Below are 27,346 nucleotides of genomic sequence, written 5' to 3' on the forward strand. Positions count from 1 at the left end.
ACCGCAGTGTAAGATTCGCCCTGTGTGTTTTAGGAGAAGAGGAAGAGTGTTGGGGCTGCAATTACACAACGACCTGAGTTGGTACCCCAGAACCATCTCTCCCAGGCTCTGTAAACCTAGCAGACCACTTAACTTCACTGAGCCTTTGTCCTGTTGTAAAATGAGATCATGAACACTTAATTCTGGGGCACCTGGTGGCTCAGTGGGTCAAGCATCCCACTCCTGATTTCAGCTCAGGTCGTGATCTCCGGGTCATCTGCTTGAGATGCTCCCCCCTCCCTCTCTCTTTGCCCCTCCCCCCACTCACAAGCTCTCTTGCGCATACATGCTCTCTCTAAAATAAATAAATAAAATCTTAAAAAAAAAAATACCTGCCTCCAAGTGTCATGCATTCAAGGCCTGACTCCAAGTGGGTGCTCAGTAACTACCTGGATGAAAACTATAGCGTGTGGTCATGAACCATGAGCAGGAGAAAAGAATACCAACAACCTGTCAAAGAAACGGTGTTAGTCCTAGGGATTTCCCAAGAGGGAGAACACTTTGCAGGAGGAGGTGATCAGGGGGAAGGCTTCAAGTTAAGCCTTTCTTGAGTTTAGTGGGGGAGGATGATGAGCTCCCATTACAGAAATGAGGAACCAGCATTTACTGAGAGTTTAGTAAGTGCTATGCATTGTTCTAAGCACTTTCATGAATTATTTTACTCCTGAAGGAGAAATATCATTTTAGTTTCACCTTCCAGTTGGAGAAATAAAGGCATAGAGTAGTTAGGAGCTTGCTCAAGATCACACAGCAGGGGCAACTGGGTTTCCATAATAAACCCAGTGGTTTATTATGGTGGTTTATTACAGTGGGTTAAGCGTCTGACTCTTGGTTTACACTCAGGGTTGTGAGATCGAGTCCCACATGGGGCTCTGCACTGAGCATGGAGTCTGCTTAAGTTTCTCTCTCCTCTCCCTCTGTCCCTCCCCACCCCCAGCAATAAATAAATCTAAAAAAAAAAAAAAAAGTCACACAGTAAATAGCAGGATCAGGATTTGCACCCAGGCAGTCTAGTTCAAGAGATTAAACACTTAACCATGATGCTTTGCAAAAGAAAGGATGGGAAGCAGAAAAGCTAACCATATGTTTGAAGGATGGAAAGGCACGGAGCCTGTGGTATAGACTGGTAGGGGATGAGCTGGAAAGGGAGTTCGAGACTCGACCAAGGATGGCCTTGAATGTCACACAAGGAGGCTAAGAGACTGTTGTGGGATTGAAGAAAAACCACCGTAGAATCTATCAACAATGTTCAAAACAGAAACTCTTACCTAAACTTTATGCCCCATATCTGTTACACTCTCTTAATAAAAAGCCTGAAACAAAAGCACACTTAAAAATTCAAGCATTTTGAAGTGAAATTTAACAACTAAGAATAAAGTTGCCTTAAGAGTGTTTGCCTTTATCAATTCAATTTAACTAGTTCTTTTAAATAGCAAGTTATTTTCACAAATGATTTCTCCACAGACAGCTTAATTTAACTTAGGGTAACATATGCACAGTAATGACCTGCATTCGAAATGAAGCTGAGACAAGTTATACAGATGTCATTGGGGAATGGAAATCTTTTTTTCTTTATTGTTTCTGCCTTTCCCATAGCACCCCATTAACCACTTTGCAGCATAACAATAACACCTACATATCACCACTTGGTTACCACTTGGTTATTATATAATAATGTAATAACATAATGATCTTTTGGATACGTGTGCATTGCACAGAAGCACAGTCCTGGGGGGAAACTCCAGCCACTTTGCTTCCTTGGGTGCTGTCCAACCACAAGGTGCTGACGGACTTGCTTCCCACCCTATTGCTTTCCCACTTCTTGGCACCATGATTTCTGTTTCTCCAGCCTCACCCAAACACTACCTCACACTTCAGAACAGGGAGTCTCTCAAGGTTCAGCTTGTCAAGGAAGGCACCACCCACCTACCAAGGAGCTATATTTTCACTAATTTAGGGGCATTGTTGCTAGGAACAATAGCCTAGCCCCTTTGTAAGCCAAGGCCAGTGACATCATAGTCATTTTTGTGCCTCTATTGCAAAGGCCACTGGCCATGCTCAGGTCTCAGTTGCATGTAAGATTAGCCAGCCTCAGGCACAGTCCACACATTCCCTCAGCTCCTGCAGTCTGAAAAGGCTCAAGAAAAGAGGTGTGGCCTCTGAGGGGAGCTTCTGGCCTTCATTTGTCAAGCATTTACTAAATAACTCTTGGTATCAGTAAATACCATTAGATATCACTTTGTCTTTGGGGACTTTCTAACCTGAGAGAAAGAAATTAAAATTCAAAAAACTGGGGAACAGGATAGACTCCCAGACTTTGAAGTCAGACATACAGGGTTTGCCTGAAACTGAAAGGGTTTCTCAGAAGTGGCACTTTCAATTTTAAAAGCCAGGACACTGCCAAAGATACCAGAACAAGCTGATCACCCTACAGACAGATCAAAGTTCAAATTTAATGAGCTGTGCGATCTTGAACAAATAAAATAACCTCTCAAGACTCAGCTTCCTCTGGGGTGCCTGAGTGGCTCAGTGGGTTAAAGCCTCTGCCTTCAGCTCAGATCATGATCCCAGGGTCCTGGGATCCAGCCCTGCATTGAGCACTCTGCTCAGCAGGGAGCTTGCTTCCCCCTCTCTCACTCTGCCTGTTTATCTGCCTACTTGTAATCTCTGTCTGTCAAATAAATAAATAAAATCTTAAAAAAAAAAAAAGACTCAGCTTCCTCATTTATAGAATTGGTATCATAGTGATGTGAGAAACAAAGGCAGAAGAAAAAATTACTAAATTTCCTTACTGCCTACAGTCTATGGAGGAGTCCTTGAAACAGGCAGAGTGACATTCCTCTAGGGACTCAACTGCCAGGATGTTGACACTTTGCTAAGGGCAAAAGGCAATCCTAGCCCGATCTGCACCTACCTCCACCCCAGGACCCTGTAAACCTACTTTAACATATAAAAAATTCTTTGGAAATTACCTTTATCTTTAAACCCCCCAAGAAACGTGTTGGTAATCATGTCCCAAGCATTTGGCCCACTGATATATATCTGAAGGTTTTTTTCATGACTAGGGTTTTAAAAGAAGGTAATAAATGATATTTTCCCAATAGCGAGCCCCCTCAAGGTTCTGGAAACCTTGCTTCCAAATTCCTTAGAGACTTGTGCTATCTTTACTCCCCTCCCAACTTGAAAGTCTATAATGGGCCACTCCTCATGACCCTGGTGCAGCTCTAGCTACCCACCAGCCCTGTCCCCATGCTTCAATAAAACCACCTTCTTGCACCAAAGATGTCTCAAGAATTCCTTCTTGAATGTCAGCTTCGAATCCCAATGTCTTTTCTACAGCAATAATAGGACCTACTTTATCACATAGTTCTTCTAAGAACTCAATAAGCTATTGTATTAAAAAAAAAAAAAAAAAACTAAACACAAGGTCTGATGCTGAATAGTTTCTCCAGAAGTGTGAATACTGTATATGTAATCAATAATTATAAGATAGCATGTAATGAGAGGCTCAATTAGGTATTTTAGCAACTAAAAAGAAAAATCATATAAAGAAGAATTAGAGCATAAGAAAATGTTCCAGAGACGCCTGGGTGGCTCAGTTGGTTAAGCAGCCGCCTTCGGCTCAGGTCATGATCCCAGCATCCTGAGATCGAGTCCCACATCAGGCCCCTTGCTCGGCAGGGAGCCTGCTTCTCCCTCTGCCTCTGCCTGCCATTCTGTCTGCCTGTGCTTGCTCTCTCTCCTTCTCTCTGACAAATAAATAAAATCTTAAAAAAAAAGAAAAAAAAGAAAAAGAAAATGTTCCATAGTGGTAGGGTTGAAACATAAAATACAGACTGCCTGATTAAATTTTAATTTCAGAGAACAAGTACTTTTTTAGTAGAAGTAGGTAGCAAATTATTTTTTTAAATTATTATCTATCTGAAATTCAAACTTGGCTGGACATATCTGGATATCTTATTTGCTTAAAATGGTAAGCAAGAAGAGAAAAATGCCAGGCAGAAGGATATACATGAGTGGCAGTGGACCCAACACGAGAGCAATGCATGAGATAGTCTTGTGCGTTTTTAGAGGGAACACCTTCAGATCCAGGCCAAAGAGCTAGATTTGAGGCAGAATACCTGGGAGAGTTGGAGGGAAGGTGCCGGGTCCTGGGATGAGGTAGGGATCAAAAGGAAGGGAGTCTTCAGATAAAGGACAAAAGAGCCTTTGTGACGGGAAAGAATGGATCTGTGGTTTTGACCCCAAGGCACGATGACAAGGACTCTATCGTCAAGGAGATCTGGTATGTGGCTGTCCTCACAGTCAGGTGCCTAGCCTGAACTCAGGGTTGGGGTGGGGAGGGCGTGGAGAAAGAGTCGGATGATGAGGTGAAGGCAGGTAAGGTCTGTGGAGAAGGCATGACTGGAATTCTGGATATGAATGTGTCCTCTCCCTGTGAACACTTCTTTGAATCCCTGCAGTGTTATTACTGATGAACTGAATAAGCAATTACATGTAACTCTAGAGAGGCCTCATGAGGTAAGTTAACTGAGACCAAGAAAAAGAAGTTTATAAAAAATATATATATTAGGGCATTTAATGCCCTCCTTGCTCTTCCCTTAGTTGTAAGAAGAGATTAAAGCTTTGGAATTCATACAATTCCTTCATAGGCTTTCCTCTATCCTGAAAGACCCCACACGGTTCTCTACCCGCCCCCCCCCACTCCCATCCCCCGCCCCCAGTAATGACTGAGTTCTTCAAAGAGAGTGAGTTCAATGCAGCCAGCCAGTGAGGGGCCTGGGGAACTCCGGAACTTCCCTCGGCACCTGCATCACTGTTTTTGAACTCCCCAGTAGGTTGCATTTTTTTCCTGAGGTGCATATGCGAAATTCTAGTCTTGGGGCAAATGAAAAACCCACAGCCCCATTTGGTAGTTTTTCCCCAGAAGGGCAGTACTTCTCTTTAGAAATACTTCCTGGAGTGAACCTGTAATTCTGATTCAAAGAAACAAGTGTTTCAGAATATCTGCCTTGAGGTATATGTGAAACCAAAAACCAATGGTCCTAAAAGAACCAGACCCAAAGGATCTGCTTAGAAACTCACCTTGAAGCACATTATCAAGTGCTGATGACTCACACTGACATTCTTCAAGGTCATATCCCAACTCTGCCCAATGTGATAAACCATTCCCACTTCTACATCCTTGTATGGGCCATTCTTTCCGCTTACACTTTGCCTGCAGTCTACCTCCACCTATCCAAATCCTACTACCTTTCCAGAACCTTCTTACACCTCATCTATGGAGAGCTAACTCTCTAATTTCTCCCATTTCACTAAAGAAGGACACATTTCAAAACCCAATTATATGCTATTCTGTCCACTAGTCACTCATATGGAAGCATTTTCCCCTGCTTTTCCAGTGAGGCTGCAAACTCTGGGAGGGCAAGGAACATTTCTTTTGTATGCCTAAAAGCACTCCATACCTACTTGCTGTATTAAATTTAAAATTGGAAGTTGTAACAAATGTACCACACTAATGTGAAAATGTTAATAAGAGGGGAAACTGCCAAGGGGCAGAAGGAGCTTAGAGGAACGCCCTATACTATATGTAGTTTTCTATAAGCCTAAAACTACTCTCAAATAAATAAATAAAATCTTTTAAAAATAATCGTAAGTAAAGTTTTGGGGCACCTGGGTGGTTCAGAGGGTTAAGGCTCTGCCTTCAGCTCAGGTCATGGTCTCAGAGTTCTGGGATCCAGCCCCACATTGGGCTCTCTGCTCAGCAGGGTGCCTGCTCCCCTTCCCCCATCCCCCACCAACTTGTGATCTCTCTCTGTCAAATAAATAAATAAAATCTTAAAAAGTAATAATAATAAGTAAAGCTTGTATGGAAAGGCAAAAGGCCCAGAATGACCAGCACAGTGTTGAAGAAGAGCAAAGTCAAAGGACAGATGAGACTTAAACACGTAATAAAGCTACAGTATTCAAGGGAGCATAGTATTGGCAAAAGAAAAGACAAAAAGATCAGTGGAATAGAATACAGAGCAAAATATACCCACACAAGAATATACCTACACAAATACAGTCAACCTCTCTTTCACAAAGGAGCAAAGAGAATTCAATGGAAAAAGAGAAATGCTTCCATAAATGATGCTGGAACCACACCGCACATTCACATACAGAAAAATGAGTCTAGACGCAGACCTTACATTTCTCCCAAAAACTAACTCAAAATGGATTGTAGGTATATATGTAAAATGCAAAGTTACAAAACTTCTCGAAAATAACATAAAAGACAAACTAATGACCTTGCATTTGGTAATGACTCTTTAGATACAACACCAAATACAAGATACACTGTCAAATACAATACCAAAAACAAGCTGAACTTCATTGGAACTTAAATTTTCTGCTCTGCAGAGACCCTGTTAAAAGAATGAAAAGCAACCATAGACTGGGGGGAAAATCTTTGCAAAACACATATCTAATGAAGGACTTGTACCCAAAATATACAAAGAACTCCTAAAACTCAGCAGTAAGAAAACAACTCAACTTAGGAAAATGATCTGAACAGACTTCAGCGAAGAAGATGGCAGGTAAACGATGTGAAGAGATTCTCAAAATCATATGCTATCAGGGAACTGCAAATTAAAACAACGAGATCCTACTACACATCTATTAGAATGGCTAAAATCCCAAACAGTGACACCACCAAATTTGGGCAAGAATGTGGAGAAAAAGGAGCTCTTATTCATTGCTGGTGGGAATGAAAAATGGTTCAGCTAATTTGAAAGACAGTTTGGCAGTGCCTTACAAAGCTACGTACTATATAGTCTTACCTTGCGATGTAGCGGGATCACTCCTAGGTTTTTACCCAGGTGATTTGAAAATTTGTCTCCAAAAACCTGCACATGAATGTTTTTACCAGAGTTCTTCATAATTACCAAAAACTGCAGATAACCAACATGTCCCTCAGTTAGGGAATAAATAAACAAATTGTGGTACATCTATACAATGCAATATTGAAACTGATAATAAGAAATGAGTTATCAACCCATAAAAAATATATGGAGGACCCCTAAATATAGATTGTTAAATGAAAGAAGGCAGTTTGAAAGGGCTACATACTATACATACTATATGATTCCAACTGTATGACATACTGGAAAAGGTGAAAGAAGAGAGACAGTAAGAAAATCAGTATTTGCTAGGGGCTGGGGAGGGAGGAAGAGAAGAATGAACAGAGCACCAGGGATTTTTAAGGGCAGTGAAACCATTCTGGAAGACGCAGTAAAGATGGGTACATGATATTATGCATTTGTCGATAGCGAAAGAATATACACCCCAGGGCCGCCTGGGGGGCTCAGTGGGTTAAGCCTCTACCTTCAGCTCGGGTCACAGTCTCAGGGTCCTAGGATCGAGCCCCGCATCAAGCCCCTCATCAGGCTGTCTGCTCAGTGGGGTGCCTGCTTCCCCCTCTCTCCCTGCCTGCCTCTCTACCTTCTTGTGATCTCTCTCTCTGTCAGATAAATAAAATCTTAAAAATATATATATATATACCACAAAGAGTGAACTGTCATGGAAATTAAGAACCTCAGTTAATAGTAATGTATCAATATTGGCTCATCAATTGTTAAAAATTTTTTTTAAAAAGAGTGAATTGTGAAGCATTTTTAATACTTCATTCCGTTTTCAGCACTGAAATGCCTGACCTTTTGGGGTCGTTGGGGTTATTACGTAGCAAAGGATACAGTCCTGTGAAATGTGTCTAAACCGACTCACAGCCTATGTCCAGCTACTGCAACCCATGTTAATGCGTCCGAAATAACAGTGTGCTTCGTTCCGGACGCTCAAGTGTGCCTGAGCACGGACGCAGGGTCATCAGAGGCCTGGGTGGGCCTGAGACTCATTTTATAATGAAACTTACCCAGTCATGATACTGTCTTCTCAATGTCACCCAGGGGGAAAAAATGTCAATTTCTCATGGGTCTTCCTCAGCCAGAGCACCAGTTGTTTGGAGTGGATGGGAGTCTGTGAAAATAGGTGTTTTCATAATGGGCCCCCTCGGGCCCATACGCAGTTCCCAATTACAGAAAGCCAGCGTGGTGGAGGCTGGCTTTGACTTGATTCCCGGTGGTGGAGGCCTCCTCAGAGCGCACCCCAGCCAGGCTTTTCTACTGGTAGCGAATACATAATAATGACATTGCCTGCGGTGCTATGGATACCAGATTTAAAGGGCCAGAGACCGGAGTTATGACCTTGAACCTACCTCTGAGGCTGCGGGCAGCAATGGTGGCAGAAGAAGAATGGCTAACACGGTCTGGCCCTTCACTTCACGGCCAGGAAGAGGTCTGGACGCTGAGGAGACTCTCCCAATGGGAGACTGGGGAATCAATAACCACACTTGCTTGCCCCTCCCCCATGTCCCGGGCCAGGGAACCGCCTCACAACGCCCCCCACCCCACAAAGGCAAAGGACTGTGGAGAGTAGATCTGGAGGGGGCAAACCAGATACCAGCGCCGCCTGCGTCAGAAGTTGACAACCCAGGCTGGGCATCCTTAGAACTCCAGAAACTGTTCTTTTTCTCCATCAACACGTGCTGGTTAGCTCTGCTCTCTGCTATCAAGAGAACATTTTGAAGAGAAATTTGAATGGGTTTTTGTCATGATTTCTGATGAGAAGACATCGTGTTACCTTTTGAGCTGCAGCCAACAGATAAAATAATCGCTTGGAAAAGCAGCCTACGGATTCCATGGTCTGTTCTGGAGATTTTGCTGACACCTGGCTGCCTGTAATTATCGGAGCCAGTCACTGACTCGAGTGTGCAAAAATGTAATTTTCTCTATTCTTCTATAATTGAGCGTAATTTCTGCCTTGAGCCTCCATTCCGCCTCAAAGCAGAGAAAATTTAATCTAGTCACTCTCAAATAAACTCATTCAAATTCAGTCATTTCTTAGCCAATTCAAGTTTATAATTCAGCCACAATTAGGTTTAAAACTCTCTCTCTCTCTTTCTCCCTCTGCTTCTCTTCTCTGGAACTGATCTCAGCTCTCAAGGGCTTATCCGAGGAACCCCACATCTTGGTCTTAATCCGTCCTGTCCCTCACCCTTGAGAGGTGACCTGGGTGGTCTGTGGGACATAAGGGGGTTCCCATTAGTTGTCTCTGTTGAGAGGACACCTCCATCCTCACCCAGTTTTCAGCCTCATCCTGGTCTGGCTGACCCCCTGGCTTTCTCTCTTTTTCTAGTAGATTTGCTCTACATGGAAGACTTCAGGACATTGTAGGTTTCCTCTTACACCAGTATGACCTGTGGGAGATGGGGTGGGCAAGTCTCCCATCTTTTTGTACATAGACATGCCACACCAGCCTTCCTACTCTGTCACTTCAAGGTGACATGAGGCACTTCTCCCTAAGGCTTGCTGACTTGCTATCTCCTGGTGTCAGGCTACGGCCCAGGAAGGAGGCACGAGAACCTCTTCTCTCAGGCCCCTCCAGATGAGGCCTTGCGATCAGAAGTCCCACACTCACACATAACCCTGTGGCTTCTCTCCCAACATCTTTCCCATTCCTAGCTCAGGAGGTATTCTCTAACTATTGGAAGAGGTGGAGGGAGGGGGCGTTGTCTGTCTCCTCCAATCCCTTTGGAGATCTTTTCTGTCCTATCCTTGAGTGGAGCCTTTGAACGTCCAGTCAGAGCTTCACTGAAAGGCTCCCCCACCATGGGCATTAGGAAAGGGGCCTGAGATACCCTGAAAAGATCTGAGGAGTATTAAGAAGAGACAAAGTCACATCAATTAACATTCCACATCTCAGTCTACCACCACATGGTCTGCTTTATTTCTATGTGCTATTTTACCTTGTGAGGCACAACTAACCATAATTAGACTAATTTTACTTCATGACTGATGTTGGCTCAGAAGAAAATTCTAAAAGAGATGATTCTAAAAACTTGGGGACTTGGGAAATAGCTACTTGTGGAAATACATGTTTCTGCACATGCCTGCCACCCCACCAATCCCGAGGCCCCATCTCTCCATTTCTGACTACTCATTTGGATATGCAAACTACTGAAGCATGATGGTGATCAAATTTGCCTCTTAACCTTAACCAAATTCACCTTACACATTTTCAAGTCACCCCATTAGTTTGCCATTTTGTGGCCCCAAAGAACTTAATATCATGTCAGCCAGTTCACTACCATTTTAAGAATTCTTTAATACACTAAAACCAGTCCCAGAAATTCTCAAGAGGCCATGATTGACAGTTATCCTTCCTCAAATATGTCCATTTCAAATGTGTCCTTGAAATATGCTAACTGTTCCAGAGACAAAACTCAATCTATTAAGTCATAACCCTCATTTCATGGGAATCTAATATTTAAAAAATAATAACTTCCTAAAATAATGATACTAATAACTTCCCAAACTTAAATTTGTTCAGGGATTTTACAAGGTATAAATCTAACCTTTATAAACATGACAACGAAATTAAAAATTATAAAGGAAAAGACCGAAGAGGTGATCATGTGAAATGAAAACTTCCATACTCCAAAAAATATCATAAATAAAATTAAAAAGAAAAAGGAAAATTAAAAAAAAAACAACCATACTGGCAACATAGCAACGTATATGACCAAATGAAATACCAATATACTGGAGATTAACAAAGCAAGGCTAAATACCCCAATATCTAAAAATGAGCAAAGGATATACGAGTAATCCCTGAAAGAACATATGCTAGTGGCCAACAGAGCATATAGTATTTAAAATACACAAGCTCTTCAATAAACTCATGAATGCAAATAGAAACGAGATGTCATTTTTCCTCTTTAAAATCAACGATTTTTTAAAGGACAGTATCCAATGCTGGCAGGTTTGTAATAAAGCAGATACATATGCACATCGTTGGCTGGGAATGTAGACTGTTATAATCTTTCTTCTTGGAGAGTACTTCCATAATTTGTACCAAAAGCCTTAAAAATATTTATATTCAGGGGGAACATGACTCTCCACTCCCTAAGTGTGGCTTCCCCTCCCACTTCCAAAGAGTACAGTAGAGAAAGAGGATGGGGAAATAACTTCAGGCTGAGCAGTCTCACACATACCACATCAGCCTGGAGATCAAGGTCAACATCAGCCATTGTAAATCATGTTGATAGTGTGTACTCTTGATATGATATAATAAAAATGGCACATTACCTCTACGATCCTCCTCTCAAAAACCCATAACTCCAATCTAATCATGAGAAAACATCAGACAATCCGCACTGAGGGACAGCCAACATTTGACCCGTACTTCTCAAAACTGTCAAGGTTATCAAAAACAAGAGAAGTTTGAGACTGTCCTAGTCAAGAGGAGTCTAAGAAGTCATAAGGACTAAATGTAATGTAGTTTTCCAGATGGGATTCTGAAAAAGAAAAAATGACATTAGGTAAAAACGAAGGAATTCTGGGGGTGCCTGGGTGGCTCAGTCTTTAAGTATCTGCCTTCAGCTCAGGTCACGATTCCTGGCTCCTAAGATTAAGCCCCACATCAGGCTCCCTGCTTGGCAAGCCTGCCTCTTCTGCACCCTCTGCCTGCTGTTCCCCATGCTGTGCTTTCTCCCTCTCTCTGTGTCAAATAAATAAATAAAATCTTTAAAAAAAAAAAAAAAACAAAAACAAAAAAACACTGAAGGAATTCTGAATAAAGTGTGGGCTTCAGCTAATAAGATTTGTTTAATAATTATAATAAATATACCACACTAATGTAAGTTGTTATTATAAGGAAAACTGTGTTGAGGGGGATTATATGGGAACTCTCTGCTCAATTTTTCTGTAAACTTAAAACTACTCTAGAAAAAGTAAGTCAATTAAATTATTTTAATGTTTATATTCTTTGGCTAAGCAATTCCACATCCAGGAACCATCCTTAGGAAATAATCACAAATGTGGTCAAAGATTTCCCCACAAAGATATTTCAGTATTATTTAAAATAGAGATGACCTAAATGTGGGAAAGACAGGAGCCTGAGAGTCAGCCAGACCTGAGGCTCAAGTCCCCATCTCACCACTTTCAAGATGTTCATCTTTGCTGGGCATGGGCTTTTCAGATTTATCCTGTACATCTGGCCACCGTCTCGTGTCTCCAATCTAGCTATGCCACAGAGGAGAAATGTGTGGTTACGTCTATATGCATTTCTGCGAAGACTTCGCTCTAGGAAACATTTGCATGGGACAAGAAAAGTTAACAAATTCATAATTTGTACTTTGATATATACATACAGACTCTGCTATTCGTCTTTTCATTAAAGTAAGAGATTGTTGATTATATACAACAGGATTTTTCCCTTAAGTATTTTGAAGCAGTGTATCATGGAAAATATTTATAATGTGTTTTTAGTGAACAAGGATAATATAATGGTGTGTACAATGTGATTAACAGATTTGCAGAAGATGTATATATAAGTGGAAGAAGAGAGCGGAAGGTAATAAGCAAAAATAAAATTACAATGTTTTTGAAATGCAAGCATGTTTATGAAATGCAAACATTTTTGCTGAAATCAACATCTTTTACTTTAAAATATCCCTGGGAATAGAAGTCCAAGCTTCGTTTTCCTCTGCTAGCCACTCTATTCAGTAGTTAATATGAAGCTATTTTACATCTTTCATTCCTTGGCCCCAACCACCACTCTGGATAGCCAGCATCCCAGGAGGTGAGCCAGCTGAGGGCCAGAGACCTGGAATCTGGGCTGAGGTCAGAGATGGCAGAGCATGGGATTTCCTGTGGGATCTAGAATTTAGAGCTAGGGGCTATCTGAAAGTCCCCATTCAGGGACAAAATCAAAATCAATGGTCTTCCAGCCAAGTCATCAATCCAAAGGGATTAGAGACAGAAAAAGTTTAGAAGGGCAACCTGCAGGACTTCTTTTGGTTGCAGAGCAAATCTGAAGTTACTTCTCATAGACTCCTGCAAGCCTCCTCCTGGTGGGGCCAGAATCTGAGGGTGTGACTGAAAAGTCCAACAGGAGATGAATCATCAATCCTAAGTGAAGCTTGAAACACAGATATTTATCCCAAAAAAATGCCATAGGAATAACACCAGCATTGAAATCAGAGAGACCTGGATCCAAATCCCACATCAACTATATGTTAGTTATAGGACCTGAGCAAATTATCTGACCCTTTTCAGATTCTGTGTCCTCATCTGAAAACATGGGTGTGGCAAAGGACACTACTTGGCCACCAAAACTTGGGGCTCCCCTTCCATGGTATAGAGATGTTGCTGAAAAGTGGTTGTCCTGCCAGGGACTGATGACATTTCTCAGCCCCTCTGCATCTAAATGAGGACATGGAACAAGACCTAGGCATTAAAATGTGAGCAACAATGATGGGTATCAACTCTGAGCAAGGACGGTTGAGTATCTGGTATGCCTTCCCCACACTCTCCCCCTTCTGCCTTGGAGGTCATGATTGAAACTGTTGACATGGGGCACCTGGGTGGCTCAATCGTTAAGCATCTGCCTTCTGCTCAGGTCATGATCCCTGTTGTGGCGAGGGTGGGGGATTGGTCCCTGCCCAGCAGGGAGTCTGCTTCTTCCTCTCCCTCTGCCCCTCCCCCTTGCTTGTGCATGCACGCTCTCTCTCTCTCTGTCCATGTCCATTAAACATATAAATGGAGGGTACATTTAGGATACTTCGATTCCAAATTTAGTCTACAGAGTATAGATGAAATTTATTTTGGTGGATCCTCAGAGACATCTCAGAGTTAAGTAATCCCCCTCCAGAGATACCATAAAATGACTGTGTGTCTGATTAAGACCATAAGCCACACATATGAAGGTGGGGTAAAAATAGGGTTTCTAACGTGATCACCAAAAGAGAAGCCACTTACGGCAGACACTTGAAGGTCACATGGTGATTTCTGATAGAATTGCTTATCACATGGGGGCACCTGGGTGGCACAGTCCATTAAACATCTGACTCTTGTTTCTGGCTCAGGTTGTGATCTCACGGTCATGAGATTAAGGCCCATGTTGGTCTCTCTCTCCCTTTTAAAAAATTGCTTATCACATGAGCAACTCTGGATGGATTACACCAACATATATAACAATAACCAGATTAATTTTTTAATGACGGGTAGTGATTCTCCTCAGCAAAGCAGGAGAGGTGAGCCAGTGAAATGATACATGTAAAGTTCCCAACACCACACCTGGAACACAAACATTAGCTCCTTTTTCCTGTCAGCTCACCACAACAGTTGTGTATTGCCTATTTATCCGACATCTAGACCAGGGAATTGTGTGCAGAGATCATCTCTTCAGATCTGAAGGACCAGATACACCCAAGGCCTTGGATAATAGGAAATGTTTCTTAGCTTTTAAGGTTCAGGAATGCTCACTTGTGACGCTGACAGAACTTGAGAAATAAGACATCTTATCGGATTGCTTAAATGAACTACAGTTTGGCTCAAAATTGATGCCATAATAGAACCTTCTTACACTGATCAATTGTTTGAAAGGCACATGATTTCAAAAATGGGGTAGAATTTATTTAACATGCTGAAGGGCAAGGATAACCCTTAGTAAGTTAATGTTTACCTTACATAGTTATCTTGTCAATGTCACAGTTTGACCTATGAATGCTATGTCCAGATTTTTAAATTTCTGGTGACCTTTGGAATGTGGGGACTAATTTTTGTCTCCTTGAGTTTGAACTGCCTTAGAGACTATCTTCCAAAAATTAAAATGTGGAGAAAGTGAAGGTGTATGCTTTCTGAGATGAGGATAGAGTGGCCTCCTTCTTGCTCTCTCAGACAGCTCACTCTAGGGAAAGTCAGCTGCCATGTTGTGAGAACATTTAAGCAGGCCTGTGGAGAGGTCCACATGATGAGGGACTGATGATTCCTGTAGACATCAAGCAAAGAATTGAGACTTTCTGTCAACAGTCATGTGAATGATCTACTACCTTGGCAGCGAGTCAACCAGCCACAGTCAAGTCCTCAGATGACTGCAACCCTGGTTAATGTCTTGACTGCAACCTCATGAAAGACCCTTAGCCAGAACCACCCTGTGAGTTGCTCCTGAATTCCCAACCCACAGAAACCTGTTTCATAATGAAACAATGTTTGCTGTTTTAAGCTGCTAAAATTTGAGGTAATTTGTTATGCAACAATAGGCAACTAATATAGGGGCCCTTTTCCACAAACCAAGAGCATTATACTGGGACTCTTCTAGGCACAAATTAAAGCATACAGTTGCATTTTAGTTGTGTATATATGTTAACATACATAAAGTACACAACTTAAGTGTACAACTCAAGGAATTTGTACATATATGTAAACACTACCCAGGTCAAGATAGAGAACATTTCCACTACTCTAAGAAATTCCCCATGCCCATATCTAGTCAATAACTCTTCCCCCCATAGCCACGTTTCTGAGTTCTATAACTAGATTGTTTTGCATGTTGTTGAACTTTATACAAATGGAATTATTCCGTATGTACTCCTGCATGCCCAGCTTCTTTCACTCAGCATAATAGTTTTTAATTTTATATTGTTACATATTTCAGTAGGTTGCTAGTCTTATTCCTGGGAAGTATTCCATTGTACAATTATGCCAAATTTATTTATTTCCCTACTGACAGACATTTGGCTTATCTCCAATTTGAGGGCATTATGAATAAAGCTAGTAGGAATATTCTTGTCCCTTTGAAGACCTAGTCATTCAATGCTGTCAATATCCTTGTTCTTTTGAGGACCTAGGAATTCAATACTCTTGGCTTAAATCTTAGGAGTGGAACTGATGGGTCATAGGGTGGGTGTACACTTAACTATCAAACAAGCTTCTAGAGTAGTTGGATCATCTTACATTTCCACTCAAAGAAATTTTTTTTTCCATTTGAGGCAAACTCAGTTTGAAAAGAAAGAAAAACAAAAGTTAGTCTTGATGAAAAGTGAGTGGCAATGAATAAAGAGCTTCTTAAATTATTTGGAGTAGTCAAGAAAACCATTCCCCAAGGCACAGAGCTTCTGACAGCTGACCCTCTGGGCAAATATTTTTATTTTGATCGTTGGTTTGGACATCATTTTAGCCACTTAGACCAAAGGTTTTCATAAAGATGATTTGACCAGGGCCCTAAATCCCGAGAGAAGAATTTACATAAAGAACCCTTCAGATGAGCTTTCCCATTCGGCTAAATGGAAGAATTTTCCCACATGGCATGCTTGTTTACTGAGCCTGCCTAGCTCCATGACAAATGAAACAACTTCTTGATGCCTAACACAGCCCCCAGGCACTGAGTAAGCTGCGTGTTTCCCATGAGTTCAGCCTCAAACAAACAGATTGAATAACTTTCATAATTATGCACTCTGGGGCATAGGGCTGTGATAGGCTCAGGCTCCGCACACAGCCCCAGCAGCCTGTCCCCAGCTTGCTCCCGGCATAGGAGGTGTCTCTATGTCCTTTCTGGTTCTGAAACCAGCCTGACGCCCACAGGATTATTTTCATCAGTTGCACAGGGTTCTGTAAGAGAGAATGAAAACAGCCAGAATATCAAGTCCAATCTCAAGTAACTTCAGAAGATACTCAATGCGATCTTTTTTTTTTTTTTTCCTATTAGGAAAATTAGAAATTGGCAACCAACAAAAATGAGAAATGGTTCAGTTAAAAAAAAAAAAAAAAACCTTAGTATGCAGATGATGGGAATTGTGTATTTAAGGGCAGAGGAATGACATGAGGAGGAAATACTGAGGCCACAGTGTGCTGAGCAACGAGCCATTCTACACCCACGAAAGGGCCAAAACCCAGATCCAGAGCTGCATTATTTCCAGGTAATTCAGGAAAGGATTGGGGCTTGGTCCTGGACTAATTCATGAATTTTCTCATGACTTTTATTATTATAAGTGGCTTAGATGCCAGGAGGAAAGGAATAAAGAATTTATTTTCTTCCTTTCCTCTCTCTCCCTCTCTCCCTCCCTTCTTTCGTTCCTCTTTCTTTTTTAATTTACCACTGGCCAAGCATGAGTTAACTTAATTCCTACAGCAGCTCCATAAAGTACGTACCATTATCCCCATTCCAAAGATGGTCTTGACCTCAGGGAGTTTAAATGACTTTCTTCTCCCAACTCAAAGGAAAAGGAGCAGGATTTGAACCCAAGTCTCTCTACTCCTCGCTCTAGACTTCTGACAGTTTTTACAAAATTAAAAGAAATATTAAAATGAGCAGACTCTACCCTTCACTATGGACAAGGACTCCACGCTCAGATTGTGTAAAAGCTGTGGTCAAAAAGGAAAATACATTTTTCCTTAATGTTCTACTCCTAATGACCAATGACTCCCTGCTGCCTAGGGTTGGCTTATTCTCCTATGAGAAAGATTTAATTAAAATCCTCTTTCTTTTTTTGTTGTTGTTGATTTTTGTTCGTTTTGCTTGTGTTTTTGGGTTTTTTTAAGATTTTATTTATTTATTTGATAGAGATCACAAGTAGGCAGAGAGGCAGGCAGAGGGTGGGGGGGGGGGAGCAGGCTCCATGCTGAGCAGAGAGCCCTATGAGGGCTTGATCCCAGGTCCCCAGGATCATGACCTGAGCTGAAGGCAGAGGCTTTAACCCACTGAGCCATCCAGGCACCCCTAAAAGCCTCTTTCTTTGAGAGCATTGCCTCCCTGAGCCCCTCTGCTCCATAGGGACCAGCCTTGAACTTTACATGATAGTGAGTTTTCTCTGCTTTCCCCTCCAAACCAGGGAAGATGGCTCCGCGGCTATTAAACTCACTTTCTAGTGTAAAGAGAAGCCACATTGCCTTCTCTATTCCCTGTCTTATTTAGAGAAGTTCTCTAACGCTAGAGCCGTTGTGTTTGTATAAGCCACACAAACAACAATGTATTGCTCCAATTACTGTCGATTGTGTTTTGGGGTCTCCTTGATAATAGCAGGTTGGAGCACACTTGGCTGGGTTGCCCTTATTAAACTGTGAAGGTCACTTCTCCGCCTGGATCTGTAGCCGGTGAGCCCTCCCTTCTCTTCCACAAATACGTCTCTTCCAGAGCTTTCTGCAATTAGGGCTCATTTCTCTAGGTTTCATATGGCAGGCGTCTGAACAGAATTAAAAGCATAAGCACGTGCAAAAATAATCCGCTTCCCAAGATAGTAAATGCTGAGAAGTTCTATATTAGAACACACTGCGAGTGCTGACTGGCTAGGCCATGATTAACCTAATAGGCTTAAAGTTCCACTTGCCATCCACATCTGTCGGGACCGGAGCAGAACGCAGGCGCATAATCCACAAGACTGAGGTCCTGGAGAACTGCCCCGCTGCTCACTCACAGCGGAGGGTTCAAGACACAGAGCAACAAGACCACAGGCACCGCGGCCTCTTCGCAGTGGGGCCAAGGAAGGAAGGAAAGGGGGCTCCAAGGACCCGGTGCCATGGACCTCAGAGCATTCTGGCCTGGAAATTGCCTGGACCGACTCGTAAGGCTGCCTTTCACTCGTATTTCAAGGACAGTTCTCTGAAAACTGTGAAGACTGTGGGTAGGAGAGGTCTTACAGGCTGAAATCATGGGGTGCACACCTTCTCACAGTGACATTGTTAATAGCGTTGCTAAGAGTGGCATCCAGTTTTTTAAAAAGCCCAAAGCAATTCTTCCAGGATGTCAGGGGGCCAGTGAAAGATGCTCTATCCCTTTGCTGGTTCCAAGCTGCACCTGCTATGATTCTGGGGGAGACCCATCCCAGGGACAGAGGCTGGCAGAGGAACAGCCAAGAGTCGGGTGGACCCAAAGCCCAGTGGAAGGTCTCTATCGGCGCACAAGAGATCTCACTGCAGGCCAAGGGAAAGCTATGGAGGGAATGCCCCTAGAAAGTGAAACCTCGCCGCCCCAGCTGGACAAGTCACAAAGCCACAGGGCTAAGGACCTTCCATCCAAGACGCAGAGCTCCCACAGGTCACAAGGGGCAGGCTTTTCCAGGGAAGAGAGTGAAGAAAGGAACACCCAGCAAAGGAAGCTGAGATGCCACACATGTGACCAACAGGACCATTGCTGCCAAACCATCCTTCCTGCTCATGAGCCTGAAAGCAAGGTGGATTTCCCTGAGCCCCTGGTGAAGGCCCACCAGCACGCCTACACCTACCTCCACTCCTGCCTCTCCAAGTACGAAGCAATCCTGTGCCTCATCCATCAGGCCACCCAGACCCAAGAGCTGTTGCAGCCTATGGTCACCTTCCTGCTGCTGTGCTTTGATGAGGTCAACCAGCTCTTGGGCGAGATCTCCAAGGATGGAGAAATGCTCCTCCAGGAAGTCCGGGAGGATCTGGCTTGGCCGTTGAGAAAAGGAGAGTCCCAGGAGCGGCCAGACCTCCTGCAGCAGCTTCTGCAGTACACAGTCAGCAAGCTGCTGGGGCTCAGTGGCACGGTGGCCTCCATCACCAGCAGCTACCTGGAGGGCTCCAGCAGTTACCACCATGCCACTGCGAGCCTCTTGGGAAAGAAGCTGAGCACAAAGAGGGCTGCAGATGAATGCCTCCTAAGGGCTCTGGGGCAGCTGGAGAGCTTGGCAAGTGGCCACGGGGACCCTGGGATGCAAGGTGGACCCCTGTGCTCTGAGGACAGCGGCATCGGTGGGGACAATGAGTCTGTGCAGCTGGGGGACAGGCTGGGCAAGCAAGCCAGCTGGGACTCGGGGTCAGAGCCCGCAGTGCATTCAGCCACGGGGGAAGCCAGGCTGTCGGGAAAGACCTGGCAACAAAGTCCTTCCCGGATGGGTGCAGACAGACCCCAGGACTGCCCCCTCTCCAGGCCTCCAACTGCAAAGGTGCAGCCCACGGCACAGTGGGGAGCAGGTAGCCCACGCCCCTCAAGCCCAGGCCCAAAAACGATGACCGCCAGGCCTCTGGGGATGGGCGAAAGTACCCTGTGTGAGTCCCCTGGGATCGGGGTCTCCATGGAAGCAGATCTTTCTAAAAGTTCCAGGTTAATAGACACTCCTTCCTTCAGTGAAGGGGAGGACAGTAGCCCAGAGGGGGAGGAAGACCAGCTGAGCGGTATGAGTCCATGTCCATGGCAGGAAAAGTCTTCCCCTCCAAGGCCACGCTCTTCACCTGGTGGCCCAGAGAGCCCATTTCAGCCACACCCCAGGAGGCTCGATAGCCCCGAAGCTCAGGAAATGATTCTGAAGATGAAGGAGGCAATCAGTGAAAGGATCAAGTTTGTCCCTGTGCCTTCTGGGACCCAGGACTGGGCCGATGAGGAGGAGCGGAGGACAGCGGTCTCCCCAAGACCCAACACAGCCAGCGGCAGCAGCAGGGCCGCTGTGAGGCAGAGGAGGTCCCAGTCAGAGGGGTGTCTGCAGAGCCACATGGAGGACCCCACCTTCCAGGAGCTGCGGAGGGTCCAGAGAGACCTGAGCCGGAGGCTGGAGGCATTTTACGCCCTGGGTGCACGGCAGCAGGGACGGAGCCCGGAGCGGGTGCGGCAGCCCCAAGCTGCGGCTCTGAGGCCTGACACCTGCAGGGGCTCCCAGAACAACACCATCAGCAAGCTGAAGGCCTCCCTCACCAAGAACTTCGTCATTTTGCCAAGTCAGGACAAGAGCATCTTGCAGAAATGTGGTCCCCGTCCCGAGGGTGAAGAGCCCCGGCCAGGGGAGGGGGAGGGGCTGCCAATCACCATCCCGTCGGGTGAGAAGACCAGTGAGCCTCCAGGGGCCGAGGACTGGAATGTCAGGGGCCGTCCCAGCAGAACATCCGTCAAGAAACTCATTGAAACCTTCAGTCCCACCAAGAGTCTGAGGACCCTAGAGGACTCTAAGGACGCTGGGCCAAGCCCCTGCCTCAGGAAGTGGGGGATCCCCATCATGCCTCCCAGATTTCCCATTTACAGGGGGCTTGCCCCTTTGTATCCCAAGCCCCGAATTTCTCCAGCAGCAAGTAGAGAATCTCTCCAAGAGGGCCCAGGCTGGAGGCCTTTATCGCCTATCTTCCCCCGTCTGCTGACATCAGGAGCGCCCAAGAAGGAGGACCTCAGTGTCAACAGTGAACCAGAAGATGACCCAGAGCATCTCCCTCCACCGCCTCCGGAAATCCTGATGGACAAGTCGTTCACCTCTCTGGAGCCCCCGGAGAGCAGCACGCCAGCAGAGAGCTCTCCCAAGGGGACCCATGTGCCAGGGCTGGGAGGGGCCGACCCTGCCCGGAGAACGTGGGCTTCCCCGAAGCTAAGAGCCTCCATGAGCCCCACTGACCTACTACCCAGCAAGAGCGCGACTGCCCCCACCAGGCCCCACAGCACAGGACTAGGGGGCAGCAAGAGCGGCTACGGTACCAGAAAACTCACCATGGACCTGAGCCGCCCGTCAGTAACCAGCAGATACCAAGAGGTGGAGGGCAGAGGGGCTCCAAGTCAGGCTCCCACAGACAGGGTCACCAGCCTGTCCAAGCATCCCCAGAAGGCCATCCCCTGGCACCACTCCAGCCACACATCTGGGCAGAACAGGACCTTGGAACCCAGCCTGGCCAGGCCAACACGAGGGTCGCATTCTCCTGAAGCCCCCAGGCAGAGTCAGGAGAGAAGCCCCCTGCTGGTCAGGAAGGCCTCTTCCACGAGGGGATACTGGACACCCCGAGCGGACAGGAGGCATCCCTCCTCTCACAGACCTGCCCAGCCAAGTGCTCCCCCCGTGCATGGCTCCCCCAGCCCACCGGTCAGCCCTCCGATAAGCCCCACGGTGCTCAGCCCCGCAACGATGAAGGAAGGAGCATCCCCCCCACCCCGGCACAGGCCTCCCAACACTCCCCCGGTGAGCCCACCCACACAGCACACCTCCAGCCCCGCTACCCAGCACACAGAAGCGAGCTCCTCTTCCTCTGCCACCTCCCCCTCCCCACCACCAGTATCCCCAGCTCTGGGGCACAAGCAAACAAGAGACTCCGAGGACAGTCAGGCAGCCACGGCCAAAGCGTCTGGGAACACACGTTCCATATTCTGTCCAGCCACCTCCTCTCTGTTTGAGGCGGCCCTGCCACCTTCGACAGCCCGCCCACTTGCCGCAGCATCGCTGCCCCCTGAAGCTGGCGGCCCTCGCGGGACCCCCGCAGGGGGCTGGAAGAGCTCAGGGCCACGGCAGAGGGCAGGCTCACAGCGGGGCATGGCTCTGTGTGCCCTCAACCCTCAGCCTTTCATCAGAAGGACAGCTTCTGACCGCCGGCCAAGTGTCCGCCTTCGGCTGCCTGTCCCCGGCGCCCCCAGCGACGCTTGTCAACCAGCGCTCTGCAGGAGCAGGTAAGGAGGGTCCTCGGGCCAGAGCCGAGAGCCCCTTGGGGTCATCTGGGTCAGTAGTTTCCAGACTGTGCTCCAAGGGGAGAGGCCGAGGACAGGGGACTGCGATATGACCTGCCTCCCGCCATCGGACCCATCCTTGAGCAGCCGCACTTTCATCTGTCACTCATTTCAGGCTCCCAGGAAAGATTTTTTTTATTTTATTTTTATTTATTTGACAGAAATCACAAATAGGCAGAGAGGCAGGCTTTAACAGAGAGAGAGGAAGGGAAGCAGGCTCCCTGCTGAGCAGAAAACCCGATGTGGGGCTCGATCCCAGGACCCTGGGATCATGACCCGAGCCAAAGGATGAAGCTTTAACTCACTGAGCCACCCAGGCGCCCCCTCCCAAGAAAGATTTTAACTGAGAGAAGCTCTGCTGTGTTAAAAATAGCGTTTAAAACAATCACCTTAATCCAAGCATACCCTCCCCTTTATTTTACATTTGCGGTAGGAGGCGAAGTGAGGTCCCACCCCGCACTGAGCCACAGTCAAGCCGTCTGGAACCAGCGACCAGATTTCTGTTGTCTCTGGTTTACTGAGGTTCTCAGCCTTGCAGGCCCCACAACCCCTTTAAAACTCTTAAGAATTACGGAGAACCCAAAAGAACCTTTGCGTAGGTGGGTTGTATCTCTCACTTTTTACTGTATTATAAATTACGGTTGAGAAATACCTAAAATATCTACGAATTCATTTTCTCAATGACCCCCACTATCCTTCACCATTAAAAAGTAGGTATATTTTCCACGACCAATACATTTAGTGAAAAGAGGGTCCTTGTCTTATATTTTTGCAAATCCCTTTCATGTCTGGCTTCCAGGAAAGAGGGCGGCCTGCTCAGAACCGCTTTTGCAGTCTATCTGGAGTGATATCACACAGGACGTAGACAGGAAAAGTCCTGCATTTATGAAAGAATGAGTGGAAAAGGCAAATGATATCTTGGTAGTATTTTGAAAATAGTTTTGACCTCATAGATGCCCCTCCAAAGTGTCTCGGGGACACCCAGGGGACATGCCTTGAGATGTCCTAGAGGTATGGAATATAAAGGTTTAGCTTTCCCACAACCCCAAAGACTTGCCTCTACTTTCCTTCCACTCTAGCCTCACCTCCATCTCCCCGTGTGGAGGTGTGGAGGGCAAGAAAAAGACCCTTTCATGGGCATTGAGTACCAGAATCGGCGGAAGGATGGCCATCCCTACCCTTGGCAGACTGAGTTCCCAGTGTGTGTCGCTTGGGAGGGCAGCTGACTTGCATGTCATTGGCCCAGCCATACAGGCAGGCTTGGGCATGGGATAGTAGCCGATCATGAATCATGGTAGAGCCAGTGCCTGAACATGGAAAGAAAGATACATGTGCCCAAGTGGGTAGAACACATGGGGAAATGGCATCTCTTCCAGAATGCAGCCTAGGGAGAAAACTCTGAGACCCGTTGGAGAAATCTCTTATCAATGTGTCTCGATATCAGATTGGACAAAGTTCAACCGTCCTGGTCCTTGCTATCTTTGAAAGGCCCCCTGCTGCGACAATCTGCAGTTTATCTCGGCCAGAGTGACACGGGTTACAGGACTCCACAGTCCGCTGAGGCATACATGGTAATTTTTTACAAAGTGCTCTGCAGCCGATTTTGAATAAAGTTATTATCTAGGGAAAGTTGTGCATTATTATAGTTATATAAACTTCCCCAGCCACTTGAAAGAAATGAAATATTGATTATTTTTTTGCAAGAATCTTAATGTAATGCTGCTGCTCTTTTCTTAAATCTAAAATGAACTTCCTACAGCACAGTGCTTTTCATCTAAGAACCTCTATAAATGTTAATGCATTACTCCTCGCACTGGCCACTTACTCTCTTACTACATTTCTAAAACTGCGCCCTTCAGGAGAAGAGCTCAGGAGAACAGGGACAATAAAATGGCATTAATTAAAAACACTAACATTTTAAAACAGCAGTAGCAATAATAAAGTAACATAAAATTGTTCAAGAAGAAAATAATGCCCTTCTCTCAGGCATCTCCGCAGAACAGGGCAGCCTAAAAGGTTGTTTTATGTCCTGAATCTCAATACTTAGGGAGATGGGGTAGATGGGATTGGGGGGGGGGGGCAGCGAGAAGTGCTTATAGCTTGAAAGAAAGGAGGATTCGTAAACAGAAGACTTCCCAAGGTTGCCTGAAAGGTCACAATAATGGCTCACACTTCTTCCCCGGCCTCCTGGTAAGACCCCACCTCCAAGCCACTCGGAGCTGAACCTGTTGAATGTGAAGGGAAAATGCTCACCACCCCCCATCCCTCGACCCCTCTGCCCCTGTACAGTGGACATCTGCGAGCAGAAGCATGCCAGCAGGGAGTGTTTCTCACTCTATAGATGCATTATTTTTTTTTTACCTGCCCTCCTGCATATCAGAAACCAGACCGAGGAGGTAGGCATGATTTGCCTGAGATCGTGTAACTAGCCAACAGGCCAGTGGGAGAGAGCCAGAAAGACTCAGAACAGGCTGTTTCCCCAAGCAGGGACTTGTAGGAATGCAACCGCCCCATGGTATCTTGCATCAGAGGCGGGATGACCTGGCTTACCCCTGGCATTGACCTACTTCTCGTCATCCCGTGCCAGGCACAAAGCCCTTTTATAGAAAAAATGATGATGTTTATATCCTCCCAATCTTGGGGTCCAGGGGATTGGCAACGGTCCTTGGAGTCTCACCGAGGAAGCTCAGTCACTAAGCTGTAGCTGTTACTTATGCTTTGAATCCCCTGACGGAGGTGCCATCTCTGGGTCTTAGCACACTGGGGCACTGTGAGCATTCAAGAAGGGTCCAGACTTTCTCCCCTCAATACAGTGCTTTTAGCCTTTGCTTGGACTGGACCACCCAGGCAGAGGCTCTTGGCAGCGCAATCCCCCAACCCTGTTTCTTGGATCAGGCTCCCAACCCACCAGCCGGGCAGTGGCTACGCATCCTGCCTCCCCAGCCTTTCTGGGATCAGGCGGATCCCAGTCGCCGCGTGGCAAGCAGGAAAATCTACCTCCAAGCCTGAGCCTCAACCTGGCTGGGGTGGGAGAAGACACAGTTCTAGGACAAAATCCTTTGTCACCTCCACTGACCGGAGACACTGGCCCTGCCCGTCCCGTTCTCCTGCCAGCACCTCCAGTCGCGGAGCAGCAAAGGGTCCTCCATGAGGTGCATCAGGCTGGTCCTGAGCGCAGAATCACCCTCAGAATCAGGCAGGGACCAGAAATGGGGCCTGAGCCCGGCGCGGCTGAGGCTGGCTCTCAGGAACACAGGGAGACGCTCAGGGCGGAAAAATCCCGGGTATGCCCATCTCAGTTCTCACCCCACCTCACCCCACATTCCGGCCACCTCCATCCTAGTGGGATCCCAACTCAGACTTGCCCTCCGCTGGTCGGACAGCTCGGGGAAGCCTAACCACAGAGCCAGGCGCGTTGCGTGATAAAACTCCGGGGATGGCGGAGAAACTGCTGTCACTATCGGAGAGAAGGACCTTCTGGTCTCCGCACGTGGGGAGCCGGGTCCAATCCTGGACCTGAGATGACTGACAGCGAGGCTCTGACCCTCAGGTGCCTACCCGTTATGTGACAGGGTGGTCCCTCATTTCCTGTCCAGGGCTGACTTCCTGTTCATGCTAGCAAGCAGAGTGACTGCAGGCTGTTTACTGAGCACTCACCATGTGCTCATTCCAAGCGCCCTGTGAGATGCGCACTTTTATCATCTCTGTTCTACAAAGAGAGCAATGAACTTGCTCCAGGATACGCAGCTAGTAAGTGCAGAACTTGAACCCGGACAGCCGGACTCCCACTTCCAGGCAGGAGCAGTGAGGCCAGCCAGCCAGCACACGGCCCCTGTGGCCCTCAGAGCTGGTCCCCCTTCTGGCCTCAGCTGGCTCCGCACTTGTGGTCCTTCTCCATGCTGCACCCACAGTGCACACTCGGGGTCCCTCTCCCCTCAAAGCCCCTCCTCTCGCGGTGTCACTCAGCAGCTGGGAGGCTCTGTCCTAGCCAGATGCCAGGCTTGGGCCAGGCACTTTCCCTTTAACTCCGTTCAGGAAAAAGGAGGCAGCTGAGCAAAGCAGGGTGCGGTGGGGTTTTGTTTTGTTTGGGTTTTTTTTTTTTTTTTGCTGTTATTGTTGGTGTTATTTTTAATTCGACTAGCTAAGCCTTGCCCTTTATTAAATAAGAAGTGCTTTAAAAAAACAAAAATAAAATAAAGGCCCAGCTCCCAGAGTTCCTGAGGGAGCTGCTTTGTTCAGAGCAGCGGGATCCTGGGCGTGAGGGGAAGAACAGGACTCCTGCTGTCCGCACAGACCCCTGGGCTCGGTTCCCACGGTGCCAACCACGGCACGCGGGCACACACCAGGACGGCACCAGCCAGGCAGACCTGGTGAGGGAGGGCGGAGGCGGGGCACCGGGAGTCCATGGGCCTGTGGCTGAGACAGATAGCGAGGGACTGAGGGACTGAGAGAGGCAGGGTGGAGGTGGAGGGGGCGGGAAGGGGAGCCAGAAGGAACAACTGAGGAGCGTCTGATCAGCAGCTGTCCTTTCTCTCTGCAGCAGCAGTGAGGAGAGCCCCAAGAAGGACACAGAGCCATGGAACAGCCCCTGTGCCCCAGAACTGAGGGGTGGTGGCAGGGGCGCGTCTCCCCCAGAGCTCTTCGTGTTGGGCCAAGGGCTGCAACGGGAAGCCCGAGTCAGCCACACCCAGGACAAGCCTCAACAGAGGGAAGTAGCCTGACTGGCTAACCAGCAGGGTCACACGGATGCCAGCCACCCCACAAGGCGATGGGTGACAGCCAAGCATCAGACTGTCCCAGGGAGGGTGGCCAACCAAACTCCTACTGAAGCGTCCTAGAAAGATCTGGAAGGTGCACTGCCCAGAGAGTCTGCTGAGTTCTAAACCTTTGCCATTTTCGGTCCCAGATTCTGGACCCTGACGCTCTTTAATCCTTCAAGTACTGGCCTTAATTTAGGGGAAAAATGCATTTGTTGCAGGCTGCTTGGTGGGCTGGGGGGGGGGGGGTT

The 27,346-nt window shown here is 46.6% G+C and overlaps 2 protein-coding genes across 6 annotated transcripts in view; one reads left to right on the top strand and one right to left on the bottom strand.

Annotated features, from left to right (window-relative positions):
• The window catches only part of CLIP4 (CAP-Gly domain containing linker protein family member 4), a 92,256-nt gene extending 84,067 nt beyond the window's left edge, over positions 1-8,189 (bottom strand). For all 3 annotated transcript variants that reach the window (XM_059188717.1, XM_059188714.1, XM_059188718.1), the window contains exon 1: positions 7,949-8,189. The gene's annotated coding sequence lies outside the window, so the exon portion shown is untranslated. The remainder of the gene's footprint in view (positions 1-7,948) is intronic.
• A 10,373-nt stretch (positions 8,190-18,562) lies between these two features.
• PCARE (photoreceptor cilium actin regulator) lies at positions 18,563-27,245 on the top strand. 3 transcript variants are annotated; one of them, XM_059134180.1, is made up of 2 exons: positions 18,563-22,281; positions 26,879-27,245. In XM_059134180.1, exons 1-2 carry the CDS (start codon positions 18,563-18,565, stop codon positions 27,057-27,059), a joined length of 3,900 nt encoding a protein of 1,299 aa, XP_058990163.1. In that variant the 3' UTR covers positions 27,060-27,245. The 3 variants fall into 3 exon arrangements, 1 of the variants encoding a protein (XP_058990163.1); XR_009344719.1 differs by lacking the exon at positions 18,563-22,281 and adding an exon at positions 26,561-26,708 and having other exon boundaries at positions 26,879-27,015; XR_009344720.1 differs by lacking the exon at positions 18,563-22,281 and adding an exon at positions 26,561-26,708 and having other exon boundaries at positions 26,882-26,971.
• The last annotated feature ends 101 nt before the right edge of the window (positions 27,246-27,346 follow it).

The sequence above is a fragment of the Mustela lutreola genome, chromosome 9 (assembly GCF_030435805.1).
Source record: "Mustela lutreola isolate mMusLut2 chromosome 9, mMusLut2.pri, whole genome shotgun sequence".
Classification (NCBI taxonomy): domain Eukaryota; kingdom Metazoa; phylum Chordata; class Mammalia; order Carnivora; family Mustelidae; genus Mustela; species Mustela lutreola.

Bases quoted from the DNA above. Each gene is read 5' to 3' on its own strand.
- PCARE (XM_059134180.1), top strand. From the start codon at position 18,563: ATGGGGTGCACACCTTCTCACAGTGACATTGTTAATAGCGTTGCTAAG. The intron at 22,282-26,878 runs GTAAGGAGGGTC...TTCTCTCTGCAG, and splicing joins CCAGCGCTCTGCAGGAGCAG to CAGCAGTGAGGAGAGCCCCA.